General features: G+C 36.2%; 2 protein-coding genes across 4 annotated transcripts; both read right to left on the bottom strand.

Annotated features, from left to right (window-relative positions):
* Positions 1-7,849: 7,849 nt before the first annotated feature.
* On the bottom strand, positions 7,850-8,798 carry LOC131328950 (dormancy-associated protein 2-like). Of its 2 annotated transcripts, XR_009200582.1 has the most exons (3): positions 8,651-8,798; positions 8,233-8,268; positions 7,850-8,160 (listed from the first exon to the last, which is right to left on the bottom strand). XR_009200582.1 is itself a non-coding variant. In XM_058361936.1 (2 exons), the coding sequence occupies exons 1-2, from the start codon at positions 8,754-8,756 to the stop codon at positions 8,093-8,095; spliced, it is 282 nt and encodes a 93-aa protein (XP_058217919.1). In that variant the 5' UTR covers positions 8,757-8,798; the 3' UTR covers positions 7,850-8,092. The 2 variants fall into 2 exon arrangements, 1 of the variants encoding a protein (XP_058217919.1); XM_058361936.1 differs by having other exon boundaries at positions 7,850-8,268.
* A 7,430-nt stretch (positions 8,799-16,228) lies between these two features.
* Positions 16,229-17,453, bottom strand: LOC131328943 (cold and drought-regulated protein CORA-like). Of its 2 annotated transcripts, none has more exons than XM_058361928.1 (2): positions 17,146-17,453; positions 16,229-16,727 (listed from the first exon to the last, which is right to left on the bottom strand). In XM_058361928.1, exons 1-2 carry the CDS (start codon positions 17,228-17,230, stop codon positions 16,435-16,437), a joined length of 378 nt encoding a protein of 125 aa, XP_058217911.1. In that variant the 5' UTR covers positions 17,231-17,453; the 3' UTR covers positions 16,229-16,434. The 2 variants fall into 2 exon arrangements, with proteins under 2 accessions (XP_058217911.1, XP_058217910.1); XM_058361927.1 differs by having other exon boundaries at positions 17,128-17,340.
* Positions 17,454-17,973: the final 520 nt, after the last annotated feature.

Genomic DNA, 17,973 nt, shown 5'->3' with positions numbered 1-17,973 from the left:
GTCTCTTTAGAATAATATGATCAGAATAATAATACCCCCTTATATATTATCTTATTTCCCTCCATAAAGACTTTGAAGGATTCTATTTTCTACAGACAAATACAAGATCACTAGTTTCCAACCCACTTCTTAATTTCTCAATTTGATTAGTCGATCCGTGAAATTTGGAACATGTAACATGCAGTCTTGGGGCATTGTCTCCGGAATTAACGAAGAAAAAACGTACTGTAGTTTTGACTAAGAGGTAGTGAGTGAAGTTACTAACATTAATGTGTACGCTTTGACCAGCATCCAATTAATAATGGCCATGTTGGCAGCCAAAATCTCTTTTTTTTTCAACCGGATGTCTGAGCCAGTAGCTTGCGTGCATCTCAACTAGTTTCGGGGCCTTCAAGTTAACAACCGGGCAAACCCTCTAGTGGCATCAAAATTCGAAATATTTGGCCTCTGTAGGATTCGAATGTATGACCTTATAAAGGACAAACACTTATTACTTTCTTATACTCACTTGACCAGCTCATTTGGTTGCCATAATGCAATAGTTATAGTTGCAAAATGCAGAGTGTTATGGTCTATGCGCAGTACTGGAGATCCAAAGCCAAACTTTCTTTTCTTTTTTCAAGTCATTTTCTTTAAAGGGAATCAAGAGATGTCCGAAACTTCAAATATGCAGGAGATAGGGCTAGCTTGATCTTTGAACATCTTTAAGCATGCAGAGCCCTAGGCAAAACCAAAAGATCGAGTTGGCCAGATGATCACTACCAGAGCCTTGAGTTTCAGATTTGAAATCTCTTGCGTGTTGCTAATTCTAGTGATCTTGTATTTGTCTGTAGAAAATAGAATCCTTCACAGTCTTTAAAATTTAATTATGTCTCTTGTATTTTGTTCCCTTTTTAATATCACATTCAAACCAACTACTTTTCTATTCACCCTTTATAAAAATCACATTAATGTGGATCCACCCTCCATAAATAATACCCCCTTATATATTATCTTATTTCCCTCCATAAATAATACCTCAAAACTCACCTCGCATTCAATCGAGCCCATGGGGAAAACCTCCAGAAACTGAGTTGAGATATATATGTGACTCCATATGCCACAGTGTAAGTACTCCGTCGCTAACCACTATGTTGATAGCACTAGTATCCTAAATTAAAGGGGTAACTCAAGGATTTTAGTTCGGCGGTAACCAAAACATAAAGAAATATTTTTGATATAAAATTATATATAAACAAATTTATTTTGGTTGAAAATTAGTTAAGCTTAAAATATTTAATTTTGTTGAGCTACGTTATCTATGTACGTACTCAACCTGTAGTGCGGCACCTGCCCCTGAAAAATATAATCATCAAATATGATTACCCTAGCCATTGGATTGGTAATATGTTCTTTAATTTGAGAGTGTGACATATTTTTGATTAAAAAAATTATCCAAGTCGGTCAATGCGGGACCTTTGTCAAAAAATCTTGATCAAATGCACATCCTGTTGGAGGAGGTTCAACCGGGGGGTTTCTTTTTGGGTGGGCACAATTATCTTTTGTCTTCGTGTAGATTTTTTTTTTTCTATTCAAGTGAAAGAACAAGATATGCATTATAAGAGTAAGAAAAGTACGTATAATTGTGTTGTCGTCGTTACAATAATAAAGACACATCAGTGACGAGCGAAGACCAAAACATTGGAAACAGAACGCAACATACGAATCCGAAAAACACAAAATACACAACTATGTTAGATAAAGGTTTTTTTTTTTTTGGGGTAAAGTTCATTGTTTAAGAGCAGGTCCGACTGGACCTGTTAATTACCGATCAAAAAAGGAAAAAAAAAAACTGGAAACGTACTAAACCCAAAAAGAGATTACACATCAAAAAAACTTTTGACATATGAGGCACGTGGTTGGCTGTCGAGTAGCTGGTCATTTAAAAAAAATCAGAAAAAATTAAAATACATAAAAGAAAAACCGATTTTTATAAAATAAAAAAAATTTAAAATGGCAGTGCATTTTTTGAGCCCGAGTGTCGGCTTGAACCCTCAACCTGTAGTGTGCCTGCCCCTGAAAAATTTAATCATTAAAATATGATTACCCTTATCCATTGGTAACGCGTTCTTTAATTTTTATTCTTTGTTTGTCGTCCCATGTACGAATTCTACGACTAGTACCGACAATTTACGGAAAAATTACTCAAATTCATGCGCATGTAGTTGAAATTCCGAGACAAAGGTCCCTGTGTTTTGAATATGTGGTTCCTGTTGATTGTTAATTTATATATCCACTATAATTGAAGTCGAAGTGCAGGTAAACTTAAAAACGACTGATTAAGTTGTTAATTAATCAAGTGGTTCATATCTTTTGTCAATTGGTCGTAATCTTTCTGCCTCATTTTGGGGTGGGATCTTCCCGGTCAAAGTTTTGGACAGGAAGAAAGAGTTCAAATTGGGACCATATATATATATATTGGCTTAATCAATACTTCAGATTTGTTCAGGACCCGGTAAGAGTCTCTGAGCAAATCTGAACCATTGATTGCAGGCTTGCAGCAATAAATGTACGGTTCGTTTTTAGACTGTCTCCTTGGATAAAAACTCGGACGGAAGAGTATCGAATACTTTGAATTGATCTCTTCTAAAAACCAAAAAAAAAAAAAAACTCATCAGTTTTGTTTAAAGTGATTTGTATACCTGGCACAATTAGGGGTCCCTGGCTCTATATATATACTTGAAGTTGAAGGACAAGTAAACTTAAAAACGATTAATCAAGCGGTTCATATTGATTTGTTTAGGTGATCATTTCGTAGGGTTTGGGAAGCTTGATTTGGTTTGGGTCGTGCTTGGCTGAGAGTTAGTGATTAATTTGACATGGGTATTATGGTAACTAGTGATGTAAATCTTGGTATAGAAATTGTTGTTATACACAACAGTCGATATAAGTGCACTTTATTCATTTGATACATAATGAAACTGGTGTGAGTCATGGATGTACTCAATAAATTATTAGGAAACTACATAGAAATCGTATTCTTTCATTGTTAGATGAAGTTGATTTTTAGAATAGACAGAGACAGACTTACTAAGGGGCACGTGCCCCCACACCATTCCATACTATTTTTTTCAACTAAAGTTCTTTTGTTTGATTTAGGGGTGCAAAGTATATTTCACATAATTATGAATCTTTTCCCGATGATCCAAGACGTGTATAACGTAGAGATTGTCAAATAATCTGTCCACACAAAAAATCAAGTTGATCGGACACTGATAACAACTTTGATAAGAACATTTCATTTATGCAAAAAATGGTTAGACCGTGTATTTTTTATGAGTATAAGTATTTTGATGGAGTTGTTTCAATTTAAAGTCTAATCAACATAGATTCTAGGGACAATTTATATGACAAGTCCTATCATATGAACGGTTCGGATTGACGAGGGGAAATATACTTGTGGACAAATTAAACTTGCAGGGAATTTGTTGGGTCCTTTTATTAGGTTAGGAAAGAAAAACAAAGTGCTTAAGAATAACAGAACACTAAAATAAAATTTTGGAAAAATGTATTTTGCCACTTCACCACTCATATGAAAAAAAATCTAGCGGAGGATACATACGTGTGGATATGTTTTAAAAAAAAATTTGGAATGATATATAATTGTAGTTAACGGTAAAATTATTTAAGGCTATGAATGATAATGAACCCCCACTAAAAATAATTCTGGAGTCCGCCACTGAGTATAGATATACATAAATACTTCCAGATCAATCAATTCCTACGCATGCATAGGCACAAAGAATATAGAAGGCGAAACTATTTTATGTCTTTGTCACGCTTGAAATTGAGTTGGGGTATGTGACTCTGTATGCCCCGTGATGAGTTCGCTGCTGGCTACTTGCCAATAACGCGTAACATGCATAATATCCAAACTAGATATAATCATTAGGTATCGATCACCCTCTCTACAAAGCAATGTCTTGTTTAATTTCAGAGTGCGACACGTATATGGATAAAAACCTATCTACCATCCACATCGGTGGGATATACTATGTATTTGCCCGAAAATCTGGACCAAATGCGCATCCTGGTGGAGACTTAAGGTTCAACTGGGTGTACGTGTTCTTTCTTGGCACAGGTAGTATTTCTTTCTGTCTTCATGATTAAGACAAACTTCATCTAGATTTTTTTAGGTACATTTCTTTAGGTAACATTGATTAATTAATTGTATAAGACTCAGATCTTCTTTTTTTTGAACGGCGAAAAATGGATATTATATAAAAAAAGAAGAACAAATAAGAGAGCATGCTAATCAAGTTCTAAGGATTAATAAGAAATCAATCCGAACTACGCCCAACAGGGACACCCCCAAAAGGACCCAACGAAACAGCACCAAACTCACATGAATACACCCCAAACACCCACAAACAAAGACACCTCCACCTCCCACTCAAGACAAGACACCTTCCCACCCAAAAACCAAGACACACCCCACCAAGGCCCCAACTCAAAAAGCAAGCCAAAAAAAACCAACCTGCAGCTTCAAAGGCGACAACTACCAAAAACTCAATGAATTAGAAGACTCAGATCTTTTTGATAATTCATACAATATGTAACCCTATTATCTAACCATTCTTTATTCTTTATGTCAAACGTAGGATAATATAAATTCTTTAATTATGCTGTGGGTGCATTTCCGCAGTATCATTTCCTTTAAGCTAATAATAATAGTCAAGGTGTTTCCGCTAAATAGCATTTTCGTTGATGTTTCAGGAGACTGACTTGTCTAAAAGTTCGTATGCGAAAACATGAGTCACTACAAGAAATTTGGGATCTCCCAACGGTTTTTTTAGTAACGGTTGAAAAAACCGTTGGTATAGATGGTGTTTAGCAATGGTCTGCAAAACGTTACTAGAAACAGGACTATAGCAACGGTTTTCATGCAACCGTTACTAGATTACAAGATTATAGCAACGGTTTTCCATAACCGTTATTGAAAACCGTACTATAGCAACGGTTTTCTATAACCGTTACTTAAAACCGGACTATAGCAACGGTTTCCATAACCGTTACTAAAAACCGGATTATAGCAACGCTTTTTCATAACCGTTATTAAAAGCCGGACTATAAAGGCGAAAAAATTAGCTTATTGGCTTATTTTTTGTTTTTATTCAAAAAAATTAAGTTTTGATCAAAATTTTTTAATTTTTAGATTCCTCTCGTCATGACGAAGCAATAATCCCAAAAAAATTGACGAGAAACTAACAAATGCAAAAAAAATTTGAATAAAGACAAAAAATAAGTCACTTTGACTTATTTGTCCGAACAAGCGTAGCTATCTTTATTATGTAAAAAATAGACGGTTCTAATCGGGAAACAAAAAATAGATGTTTGTATAGTATAAACCGAATTTAAAAACTTGGATTAAGAATAAATCGATAAAACTCTAGTGACATAAGTTAGCCCAACCGGTTTGCATAGTATAAATATTAAAAGGCCCTCCATATTACACAAGTGCTGGGCTAGTCCAGCAGGTTCGCACTCGCGTGCGGACGGACGCCTTAAATTAAGAAACAACCGTGTGTTGCTCTGTTCTGTTGTCTGTCATCCTTTTCCGAAATGACAATCTTAACCTTCCTTTTCTTTTCTTTTTTCTTAATAAGGCAAAAATAACCTTATCTCTCTCTCTCCCTCTCCACAATAATGGCAGCGAAATCCTTCCCAATTCTGGGAAAACCCTTTTTCCGCTCCCGCTTTTGATGAAAAATCTCAAGCCTCTTAGCTCTCTTTTCCCAGATTCTTTCAAAACTTAATTTCTAATTTTTTTTTCCCCCAAATCCTTTCAGAACTGTGAGATAGTCGAATTATAGAGCCAAGTTGCCCACAATCAGTTCATAATTGCGACTAGCAAATCGAAAAACAATTAGAAAAAAATTATATTGCCTCAGATCATCTCCATTTTAACTGTTTTTTTTTTTTTTTTGGGGGGGGGTGTTGTGTGTGTGTGTGTGTTTGATTAAATTAAATACTAGTAGGTAATTCCGAAAAGCAACTAGGAGCAAAAAAAAGCCGATCAAAAGAAAACTAGGAGCAAAAATAGATAAACCCACCAAACTGTGGTAAACAAGAAGAGTATTTGAAGAAAGCTCCAAGACTTGATCTTTGGAGGAGACAGAGGGTCAGTAAATATTGGGCAAATTGTTACAGTTTGGTTTCCATCAAAGGATGAGACACTCTTCTCTCTCTTCAATACTGTTTTCACTACTACAAAAATAGATAAAGATCTCGATCATTTGGTGTGATCTTTTACTTTTAATCTCGCATTCAAAACCGTGGTCTATCAAGGTGTAACTAAAAGTCTCTATCTTTTAACCACAGGATAAAAATCGTGATTAAAACTCATTTAAACCGTGACTAGAAACATAAAAACTATGATTAAAATGATAAAACCGTGACCTTTAATAACTTAACATCTCAGTTTTATTATAAAACTGTGGTTGTTTAGAGATAAATAATCTCAGTTTTGGAAAAAACCAAGATTAAAAGTGGTGTGACCTTTAATAACTTAACATCTCAGTTTTATTATAAAATTGTGGTTGTTTAGAGATAAATAATCTCAATTTTGGAAAAAACCGAGATTAAAAGTGGTGTTTTCCTAAGAGAAAAAATCCTACTCTATTTTTCCTGTTGGGTTTTGAACTCAAGTCTCTTGAGTTTTATATAGAAGACTTAACCAACAACACCAAACACACTTTTCAATGTATAATTGAAATATTTAATATATAACATATGCTTTTAACTTACGACCTCAGTTTTTAGATGACTGAGATTAAAGATTCTTTTTATCTCAGTTTTTCTGAAATGAGATATATTTTTTCATATACAATCTCAGTTTTTCAAAATAGAGATCTATTCTTTGAGTTACAATCTCACTTTTAAATTACTAAGATTAAAAAATGTTTTCATCTCAATATTTTTCAAAACGAAATATATTCTTTCATATATAATCTCAGTTTTTTTAGAATAAGATCTATTCTTCAAGTTACGATCTCACTTTTTAGATTACTGAGATTAAAAAAATTTTCCATCTCAGTTTTTTTGTATAACTGAGATGAAAACTATAGTCTATAACATTTTATTACGCTTTTACAAAAAGTGAGATCTTTTTAGTTTTTGTATTTTGTAGTAGTGTTTGTCTTCAACCTCTGTCATTGACTCATAATCGAAGTTCAAAAACTGAAGAATACAAAATTTCAGAGAGGGGGAGGCCGGAGAGAGAGAGAGAGAGAGAGAGAGAGAGAGAGGAGTTTCCGGGTTTCTATGAGTCAATTGTCTGGGAATCAGTACACGATAATATTGTCATTTGGCCCAAAAATTTCAATCAGTTTCAATGGGTAACGTCATGCATTGGAACTCACAGAAAACAGCTCTCAAATGGGCGCGTGAACTCGCGCTTGCATCCTACTATTGTCAGCTCTTTAGGTTGTTGTTAAATTTTTCCTTGATCTAATGGAAAACCCTCCTCAGCAAACTCAAATGTAAGCACAAATGCACATGTAATAACATTGTTGTAAGTTTGGGATGAGAGAAATAACAATGCATTTGGGCTTCAATGAATTTGACATTTGGGCTTCATTGACACAATATTGATGATCACCTAGATGAGATGACACAAATGTGAGTGAAAGTTCTGATTTAAATTTTTTTCCCCTTCATTTGGGCCTCATTGACTACATTTTTCCAAAACTTCAAATGTAGTCAAACCCCAGTCCGTTACTATAGATATATCACCATATATCGACCACGTACCAGATCAAAATCAGTCAACTTAAACAAAACATTATTCACAAAAAAAGACTACGAAACATTAATTCAAACAGCTCCTTCTGGTTAATTTAAAACATACCACTAATAGTACGTGAAAACCAAACACACAGTCACACACAGATAGTACAACTTAACCATGCCCTCCCAACGAGCTACTAGCTACATGACTAGCTATCAATCTAAAGAGCACGATCGGATATCCTCCATTATTATTCATACTACATATTTTAACCCGGTGCACGTACAGATATCATACGTAGCTCCTATCCCGTTAGTTCCCTCCTCAATAACCGCCACCGCCTCGTCCGCCTCGGCCTCCTTCGTGGCCCCCGCCACGGCCACCATGACCGCCTTCGTATCCTCCGCCTCGGCCACCTTCATATCCTCCGCCATGGCCGTGTCCGCCGTCATAACCGGCAGCACCATACTTGGCGTCTTCCACACCGTTAGTCTGTTCAGCTGCAGAAAATGATGTGTATGCATGCATGTTAAGTGCTCTAACCTTTTATTAAGGATATAGAGTATTAATCACGCGAACAGTCTTAGGAAGTACCTTTTCACTGTAGTATTATTAATTAGGCCCACTTAACTATTCAAATCCTCTATACCCATATTGCTCTACATTTGTTTCCCTATTATATTACATACTGTATGAAAATAGAGGGAAAAAAAATATACATATGTTCATGTTCGTATTCCTTTTCTTTCATTCTCTGTCTAATATTGGCTAACCCGAAAAATCTGAGTTATCAAAAAAAAAAAAAAACACTCATATAAAGGCATATCCTGCATTACTCAAGGTTTTATGAAACCAATCAATTCAGTATTTGGCTAAACTCACTAGAAGTGGAAGTCTCTGCAGCCAAATCCTTGGCTGTGACGTCCGAGGTGATGAGAAGAACAATGGCGAGAAAGAGGCCAAGGGAAACAATTGCTTTGGAACCCATTTCTTTCACTCTTTAGTTAGATTGGTTGAATTGGTTGGAATGAAATTGAAGTGCAATTTTGAAGACCATTTATAGGGTGAGAGATTTCGGTGGATGTGAGATTGGGATTTCACATTCAAAAGTGTTTGACATATGAGGCAGGATGTAGTGGGCTGTTGAGTAGTTATTATAAAAAAAAAAAGTCACTAACTTACTTCTACCGACATAGTATTTTTTTTACTTAATAATCTAAAAATCAATCTGTTTTGAATTATTTTGTCGTTTACTGAAGAGTGAAAGTAAGTTAGTGACTTTTGAGCCCCCCTAAAGTAGAAATCTTTTCATGGATGGCCATCCAAGATAGAGTTGCCACGAGGTCGATTCTTTTTGATAGAAATTTAATCTCTGAGTTTCAATTGGCAATGTGCCCCTTATGTGATCTGCATGTGGAAACACCTCAACACTTGTTCTTACATTGTCAATTTTCGTGGGGAGTGTGGTCACAAATTCTGGCGTGGTGGAATATTCAATGGGTATGTCCATCTTCTCTAGCAGAGTTAGCACCATGGTGGTTTGGGAGCAGGTTCCGAAACTTGGAGAAAGTTATTTGGGAAGTATGTTTTTTTGCAACACTTTGGTCTATCTGGTTAACGAGGAATGGGTATATATTCAATGTGGCAACAACTCAAGTTTCAGAAGTGGCGGATTTAATTAAAACGAGAGTAGCTATGTGGATAAAGGTTAAGTTTGACATCAAGATCTACACGGTGGAGGATTTCAAAGGTTATTTGGATGGGATTCGAAAAGTGAAGGTGTAGTTTGGTGTTCTATCCAACTTTGGTTGGATATGTTCTATGGTTTTAGTCCTTTGTAGTGTTTATTTTCCCCTCGATGTATCCCTTCGAGTTTAATAAAAATTCCTTTTGCCGAGCAAAAAAAAAAAAAGATAAAATAAACTAATCCTTGATGATTATTAAGCAAAAATAGGCCGCGTCTCATGGTTTCACAAAATTATTCAGTGCCACAACTACACTGCACATTCGGATGGTCTCCACTACGTTAAGCTGTGGCCCCGTCATACCCTTATCCTTCATAATCTACAGAGCTTTACTTTTTGGCCGCATCCCTGGCTCACAAAGAAGATTTCGAGTCGTTCATCGTGCGAGCACGGATTCGTATATTACAATTAATCAACTTAGGGCTCGTTTGGATGCAGGATTAAGTTTGGGGGTATTTTGTAAGAAAGGAAATTGGATAGTGGGGGTATTGGTTAATAAGGGATGACCTACATTTATGGAGGGAATATTAAATAGTACTGGGTTTGGATGAGGTATTAGAAATGAGGAATAAAATAGTATTTGGTTTGGATGAAGGATTAATTGGGGGTATAAGGAAGGGGGATTGATGTAAAAAGCTGTTAAATAACTTTTTTGCCCTTATGCAGTGTATTATAACAAAATTTGTTAGTTTCATTATAATTAAAATAAATACGTGTTGAGCAAAAAAAATTAAGTGTCCCAAATTTTAATCCGTTTGAATGGGTGAAAAGATTTTATTTTTCTGATCATTTAATTCTAAATGATCATAATTAAATTTTGACTATAGGGCTCTCGTTGATTAGCCCTAAGAAAGTCGTAAAACCAAATATCTTTTAGAACTAACTAATGAGAGCCCTGGAGCCAAAAATTAATTATGACCCTTTAGAATAAAATGATCAGAGAAATAGGATCTTCGTACCAGTTCAAACGGATTGAAAATCAGAGCACTTACTTTTTTAACCATATTTTTTAATATATAAACTATATGATGAAAAATTAAGTGTTCTAATTTTCAATCGGTTTGAATCGGTGCAAAGATACTATTTCTCGGATCACTTTATCCTAAAAGATTATAATTAATTTTTGGCTTTAGGGCACTCGTTGGTTAGCCCTAAAAAATATTTAGTTGTATGACTTTCTTAGGGCTAATCAACGAGAGTCCTAGAGTCAAAATTTAATTATGATCACTAATGATAAAATGATCAGAAAACTAAAATCTTTCTATCGGTTTAAACGGATTAAAATTTGGAACACTTAATTTTTTTTGCTTTTGCTCAGTTTTCCCTCTCGTCTCTCCGAACAGAAGTAGAACAACTGCGACAGAAATGGCAAGCTTGAGGCTAGCTCGGAGAAGGGGGATAAGGAAGGGTGTTCTCATCAATTTTTGAGGGGGATTAGGGGGTATAAGATATGAACACCTCAAACCCTACCCATCAGCAACACCCCCGAATACCCCTTCTCCAGTGTTAGTGAAGAACAGGAAAATATAATCCCAGGCGTCAAACTGCTTCCCAAAGCAGTGCTTCGGCTATGGGACCAGGCTTAAAACGGGGTATTGTTAACACCCCTTGGTAAGCCGACATCCAAACGACCCTTTAATCGGATGTTGATAACTTCATAAACATAACGCTTCAAGTGGTTAGATTTAGTTTTAAACCATATTCACCACTTGTTACTCCCTTAGTCCCGTAAAATTGGCTCTCTACGAAATTACGTGTAATTTTTCAGCTTAAGAATAATGTACTTATCAAAATAAATTTTTGTGCAATATGCGAGAATCTTGTCTTATAAATCCCGATAAGATCTTTTGAACGGTGCAAAAAAATTACAGTAAAATTATTCAAGTAAAAATTGATTATCTTCAAGTTTGAAAACTGCATGTATTTTCGCAAGATTGTATTGATAAACGCCCAATGACACTTACAAAACGGAGATCATTACAAAGAACTTGGACAAAAGCAAACTAATTGTCTAACAAATAAAAATGAGTAAATCACAAGGTAATTGATAGTATCTTTCATCCTAACCCATGCATGGCCTGACGTAACGGCGACAACTTTTAAACTGTCTAACATCTAATTAGGAGTCTCAAACGAGAAAAAATGTAAAGTTAAGGATAAAAACACCAAATACCCAGACGATCAGATGCACTTTAATTAAGGATGAACGCACCAATAAACTCTCCAGAACTATAGATCTGTCAAGCCGCAACGAGTTACCCCGCCAAAGACATCGTGTTGGGATAGAATGCTGAAGCATAGATATTATTGTGAAGCAACCTCGATTAAGAGGACCCCAATCTGTAGACAAAATTCGTCCAAAAACGAAACTAACAACTCTTGTAAAACGATAGACTCTCACAGATTAGAAAAGTTATTGATCTGGAGAAACGAAAGAAAAAAAGAAAAAATCAAAGAAAATGAGTCGGAATAGTACCATGATCTTCCCCTCCCGCCGCCACATACGGGAATGAAACCCACGGGAGGAGGGGAAGGAAGAAGAGGAGTTGTGATAGCTAGGGTTGAAAGAGAGGAAGAGAGAGAATGAGATAAGGTCGGCAAAACAAAAAAGAAGCATCCTTATCGCTCTCTCCAAATTTTGATCCAAATTAATCTTCAAAAATCACTTTTCTCATTCAGCTAGTCACTTTTTCATAATTAAACACAATCAAACTCTCTATTCTAGCAGTACTGTATTAAACTATTCTTTCTTTCTAATTCTATTTTTCTCCTTTTTAAAACAAACGGCCATGGAAACCAATCATTGTATTATAATAATAGTACACTACTTCATCCGTTCAAATTTGTTTGTTTAATTTTGGGATTCCAAATTATTTAGGAAACACAATGATTGCACTCAAAGTGTTTTTAGTTTCCAAAAACAAAAGTGCTACGGTTGTGTAAAACACAACACGCAATCAATCTCTAGCCGTCCATTATTGTAATAAATGGTCAGGATTCGCTCAAATTTTTTTTCATAAAAGTTGAACTTTTCCTTGGAAGAGTTTTTATAAAATCTAGACCGTCCAAATACATCTAGACGGTCAGAATTACGCATACAACTAACACAACAATTGTGCAAGTAGTATTTTTGTTCCAAAAATACACTCACTTTTTGAACAATTAATGAGAGTGCACATTTTTCAATACATGATTTTTTGAAAAGTGAAAGAGCATTAAAGAAAATTTTCCTAGTCAACTTCTATTTAGACAAACAATTTGAGACATGTTAAAGTCAAAAAGTAGATAAATAAATTGGAATGAAGGGAATAAGAGCCAGAGCTACTGTGGCAATTTCATTTGGCAGCCACGTGGAAGCGAGCCTGGTGCAGGTCAATAATGGAGGCTTTTTTTTTACCTCTCTTGTGTAGCTAAAGGGAAGGAGCAGAGATCCTGATAAGGATGCTCTAAATACTTAATTTTACGAAGTGGGGGTCGTTGAGAAATTTTGGACTTTTTTACGTACTTTGGCAATTGAGTGAGTGATTTTGGGCCTTTGTATGGTACTTTATTTAGTTAAATAAATAAATAAATTTGACAAATGGATGAGAGTATTTTCCGCGTTCACATCTGTTTTTTATTTTTTACTATACTTTTTGCTCAATAAAAAGCAGTACTAGGGTTAATCCAGTCACATGGATTCAACTATACAAGGTGCATATCAATGGGCTACCACTCCACTTTACTTCGGCCTCCATATCGATCTTGTCACAAAATCGAAGTCTATAAGAACAACTTTAAAAGTACACAACTTTAGATACAATTATGTCTTGAATCATTTGATGCATGTAGATCTATATACATTGAACGGCTCTGGATATATAGTTTGTGCAGAGTTTTGTTGGTAGGTTGGCTCATGATCATCATGTCAATGTTATCGACTCTAGAAAAAATTGAAATAGCATAATAAAAAATATAGTAAATGATGTTTGTCATTTGCACATAAAATACGAAAAAAGATTAATTTTAATTTTAATTTAATCTATCTACTAAAGTGAGGTGTCATGAATTATATCCAATGCTCTTTCATGTCTTACCTTATAGAGTACTTTGCAAAAAAAGCAAAGTGTGGAGTTTTTTTTATTAAATTTTTTTGACTAACTTTTTTTCTTAATTAGATTTAGACCTCATCATTTATATTATTTCACTTTGGCCTATTGAATTTAGTCTTGAAATACTTTTTTTGAATCTCTTTTCTTGAAAAAAAATTACAGAATTAAGGACTAGTATATAGCTAAAAGTAATTAAAAAAATCTAGATTTTTTTGGGTACATTTGTTTAGGTTCGTGACTTCAGCATGGATTCAACACTACCACGTTTGTTTGGGTAGGTGACTCCATATGCCCCTGCATTACTTCTTTTGTCTCCATGATGAAGACGACTTCGGCATGGATTCAACACTACCATTTTGAAGGCAATGAGTCAATGACTAATCTCTCTTTATCCACTGTCCATAAAAATCACATCAACATAGATCCGCCCTCAATAAATAATACATCTACCACCTTATCCTCCATCCAAAAATAATAACCCCATAACTCATCTCGCACCCAATCGGACCCCAAGTGGGGAAGCTTCCTATAAATATTGTTTCTTTTCCGAAGTTAGAGTAGCTATTACAGAACCACTACTACTTCAATAGCCTTGTCATATTGCAAGGCCCTTACTCCAATTCTTTCTCAAACTTGAGTAAAAACTTCACTTGGTATGAGACACTCCCATAGGGAAACTCAAATCTAAGCACAAACGTGTGTAAAAGCTTCATTAATGGCATTGTTGCAAGTTTGGGATAAGAGAAATAACCATGCATTTGGGCTTCATTGACTACATTTGGGCGTCATTGACAATATTCATCACCTAGTTAGATGAGATCATGACACAAATGTGAGTGAAGTTCTGATATAATTTTTTTCCTCTTCATTTGGGCCTCATTGACTACATTTGTCCAAAACTTCAAATGAAGTCAACCCAGTCCGTTACTATATCACCATCGACCACCAGATCAAAATCAGTCAACTTAAGGACTGCTGTTTTTTTTTTTTTTTTTTTTTTGATCCGCTTATGGACTGCTGTTGAATGCATGGAGCAGGCCTACTTTCAATGACGGGAGAAGTGGGGACAATTTTCACAGAGACAAAAGTCACTTGTAATGTGAAGAATTCTTATTGCCACCACTGATATGTCCAAGATTGATAGTTCTATTCAACTCAATATCAATAAAAAACTTTACACAGTGTGGATTAAAGAGGACTCTTCTAGCTAGTCACATTCCTTTTACTGAATTGGAGATTAATTTGAAAAAAGATGCTGGCTCTGCCTTGAAGAAATCAACCATAGATTAATTTGAAAAAGGATGGTGGATGCATGTGCAGGTCTCTAACGAGCAGGTGGATGATGTTTCTGTCTTTCTGACAAGGATGATGATGTGGAAATCGGTGAGGACTTGACAATCAACGTGGAGGAACGGGCGCCCAATGAGAAACAAATGTTTAATGAACCAGTATGTGGCGTCATTGATATACACCGGGAACTTAACAGGCAAGGTGATCTTGAATTAAAACACATATTCCATCAGCGGCTCAATTATGCCCAAAGGAGTTGGGGAATGTAGAGGCTGAAGTGGGAGAATCTGGACATTCTCTAAGCAGTCTGGAATCTAGAGTGGAGGACTCATTGGGCTATGAAGTGATTGGTAACACAGATGGACCCTTGTCCCATCCTGAAAATGAAGCAGTTGAAGATACTTTGGGCTCAAATTTGGGCCGTAACATTATTCCTCAGGCTGTTGAGGATAACGAGCATAACGGTGGTGACCTTAATTTGGACCAAGAAGACGATGATACATGTTCTAGTCAGTTTCAGCTGCTGCACTTGAAAAGGAATTCACAAATGGAGGAGCGAGACAGAGAGAGATTTTGTCCCTTTATTGAACCTAGTGGTTCTTGGATCCCAGAATAACTTGAGGGCATCCCAATTGGAAGGAATCGATCACTTGGTAGATTTAAATCCGAAGGATACCATGAGAAGAATAAGAAGTCAGTCGTACGAGAATAGCATATACTCTGAGGACAGTGAAAATACCTTCTTTTCTGGGATACAAGGACAGATTCAAACTGGGGCTCGTAATGAACTTCAACTTACATCTTCTGTTGGCAATCATTTGGGAATAGATTTTGATGACAACGATGTGGAACGTATGAAGAAAATGATCGAGAGTGAAGCTAAAGAGTATGCCTTATTATAGAGAGAGATACAAATATGCCGTTTTATGGGATGTAAAGACGAACGAGAGGTGTGTATTTCTAAGTGTTCTGAACTTCTGGTGTTTGTTTCATTATTTTTTTTGGAGGTATTGGGGTCGGGTCTTTGGTGACATTTCTTTTTGTTTTTGAGAGTTTTGTACGAGTGGGGGCAGATGTGAGGTTGTGGACTTGTGGGGTGTATATTTGGGGTTTTGCGAATTCCACGTAGTCATAGGTATGACCCCTTAGGTGTTTTTCGGGCTTTATACTTTGGGTGTTTGTATTTTTGCTCTTTTGGCGGTCCGTCTAATTTTTTATTGGATGTTCGGTGTACCCTTTGTCGAGGGTTATTAAAAAAATTTTGCCGATAAAAAAAAAAACCTTAAATAAAACATTATTCAGAAAAGACTACGAAACATTCAAACAGCTCGTTCTGGTTTAAAACATATCACTAGTAGTACGTGAAAACCAAACACACAGTCACACAGAGACACAAATTAACATGCACTCACAGATGAACTACTACATCACTATCAATCTAAAGAGCATGATCGGATATCCTCCATTATTTCATAGTACATATTTTAACCCGGTGCAGGTACAGATATCCTAAACAGCACCTATTCCGTTAATTCCCTCCTCAATAACCGCCACCGCCGCGTCCACCTCGGCCTCCTTCATGCCCGCCGCCGCCTCGGCCTCCTTCGGAGCCTCCGCCATGGCCACCACGACCGCCTTCATAACCAGCAGCACCATATTTGGCGTCTTCTACACCGCCACCACCTCGTCCGCCTCCATGGCCTCCTTCGTAGCCTCCGCCATGGCCGCCATGACCTCCTTCGTATCCTCCGCCATGACCGCCTTCGTGTCCTCCGCCACGACCGCCTTCATAACCACCATACTTGGCGTCTTTTACGCCGTTAGTCTGTTCAGCTGCAGAAAATGTACATGCATGCATGTTAAGTGCTTTGACCTATATTTTGAGCCGTTGGGTGAAGTTAAATTTTCTTTTCACTGGAATCCTCGCATGATCCCACAACCAAAAAAACACTGGTACGTGGGTACACAGAATTTTCATTAAAAATATGTTATATACATAATATACTGTATGAAAAAAAAAATGTTCATGTTCGTATTCCTTTTCTTTCATTTTCTGTCTAATGTTATGCGGAAGTAAACATATGGAAACTAAAAAGAAAATCATATAAAAGTGCATATGCTAATCCGAACAACCTGAGTTATTTAAAAAAAAAAAAAAAACTGACACAAAGGCATATCCTGCCTTAATCAAGGTTATATAGAACCAGTCAATTCAGTATTTGGCTAAACTCACTAGAAGTGGAAGTCTCACCCAAATCCTTGGCTGTCACCTCCGAGGTGATGAGAAGAACAATGGCCAGAAAGAGGCCAAGGAAAACAATTGCTTTGGAACCCATTTCTTTCACTCTTTTAGTTGATTTGGTGGAATTGGATGGAATGAAACTGAAGTGCGATTTTGATGCCCATTTATAGGCTGGGAGAGATTTCGGTGGCTGTGAGATTGGGATTTACACATTCAAAAGTGTTTGACATATGAGGCAGGATGAGTGTGGTGGGCTGTTGAGTAGTTGCTCATTTAATTATAAAAAAATGTCAGTAACTCTACCGACTTATTTTTTTCACTTAATAATCTAAAAATCAATGGGAACTTAAATAAGGATCCTGGCCTAAATAAATACTTATGTCCCAATCCTGGAGGGTTTGAAAACTTATGTTGTCATCCTGAATTTTAAATAATACCAAATTTACCCTTAATATTTGCTTTTCTACGTTTTTTTGGTTAAACATAGTTCAAGGGATAATTATCTCAAAACGACCGGACCAAAATGTTAGATGCAGGTCCTATAATCATTAGTAAAACTGATTATATAGATAACTATTCCACCATCCCTATACACGGTGAAACAGTTTGGTTTAAGTCCCACCATCCCTACTTCAACACTCCCTGCCATAATTCCCTGGCCGTCCCTTGTTGATCAAAACAGAAAAATAGAGGAACTGTTTTGTCCTCTGTCAGGCCGTTTACAACCTGTACGTTCTGGTGAAGGAAAGAGAAAACCTACACTCAAACTCACATTCGGGAGATGGTCGCCCTGACTACACTAACCCAACCAAGCACAATCACTCCTTCCAACGATGT

This window comes from Rhododendron vialii, chromosome 6a (genome assembly GCF_030253575.1).
Source record: "Rhododendron vialii isolate Sample 1 chromosome 6a, ASM3025357v1".
In the NCBI taxonomy this organism is placed as follows: Eukaryota; Viridiplantae; Streptophyta; class Magnoliopsida; order Ericales; family Ericaceae; genus Rhododendron; species Rhododendron vialii.
The sequence above is the reverse complement of the archived record's forward strand: the minus strand, read 5'-3'. Positions and strand labels throughout refer to the sequence as shown.

What these genes read in the sequence shown, in the direction of transcription:
- LOC131328943 (XM_058361927.1), bottom strand. Translation starts at nt 17,230, where the DNA reads ATGGGTTCCAAAGCAATTGTTTTCCTTGGCCTCTTTCTGGCCATTGTT. An exon ending in GGGTGAGACTTCCACTTCTA is followed by an intron (nt 16,728 to 17,127) that starts GTGAGTTTAGCC and finishes CATTTTCTGCAG; the next exon opens with CTGAACAGACTAACGGCGTA.
- LOC131328950 (XM_058361936.1), bottom strand. Translation starts at nt 8,756, where the DNA reads ATGGGTTCCAAAGCAATTGTTTCCCTTGGCCTCTTTCTCGCCATTGTT. An exon ending in TGCAGAGACTTCCACTTCTA is followed by an intron (nt 8,269 to 8,650) that starts GTGAGTTTAGCC and finishes CATTTTCTGCAG; the next exon opens with CTGAACAGACTAACGGTGTG.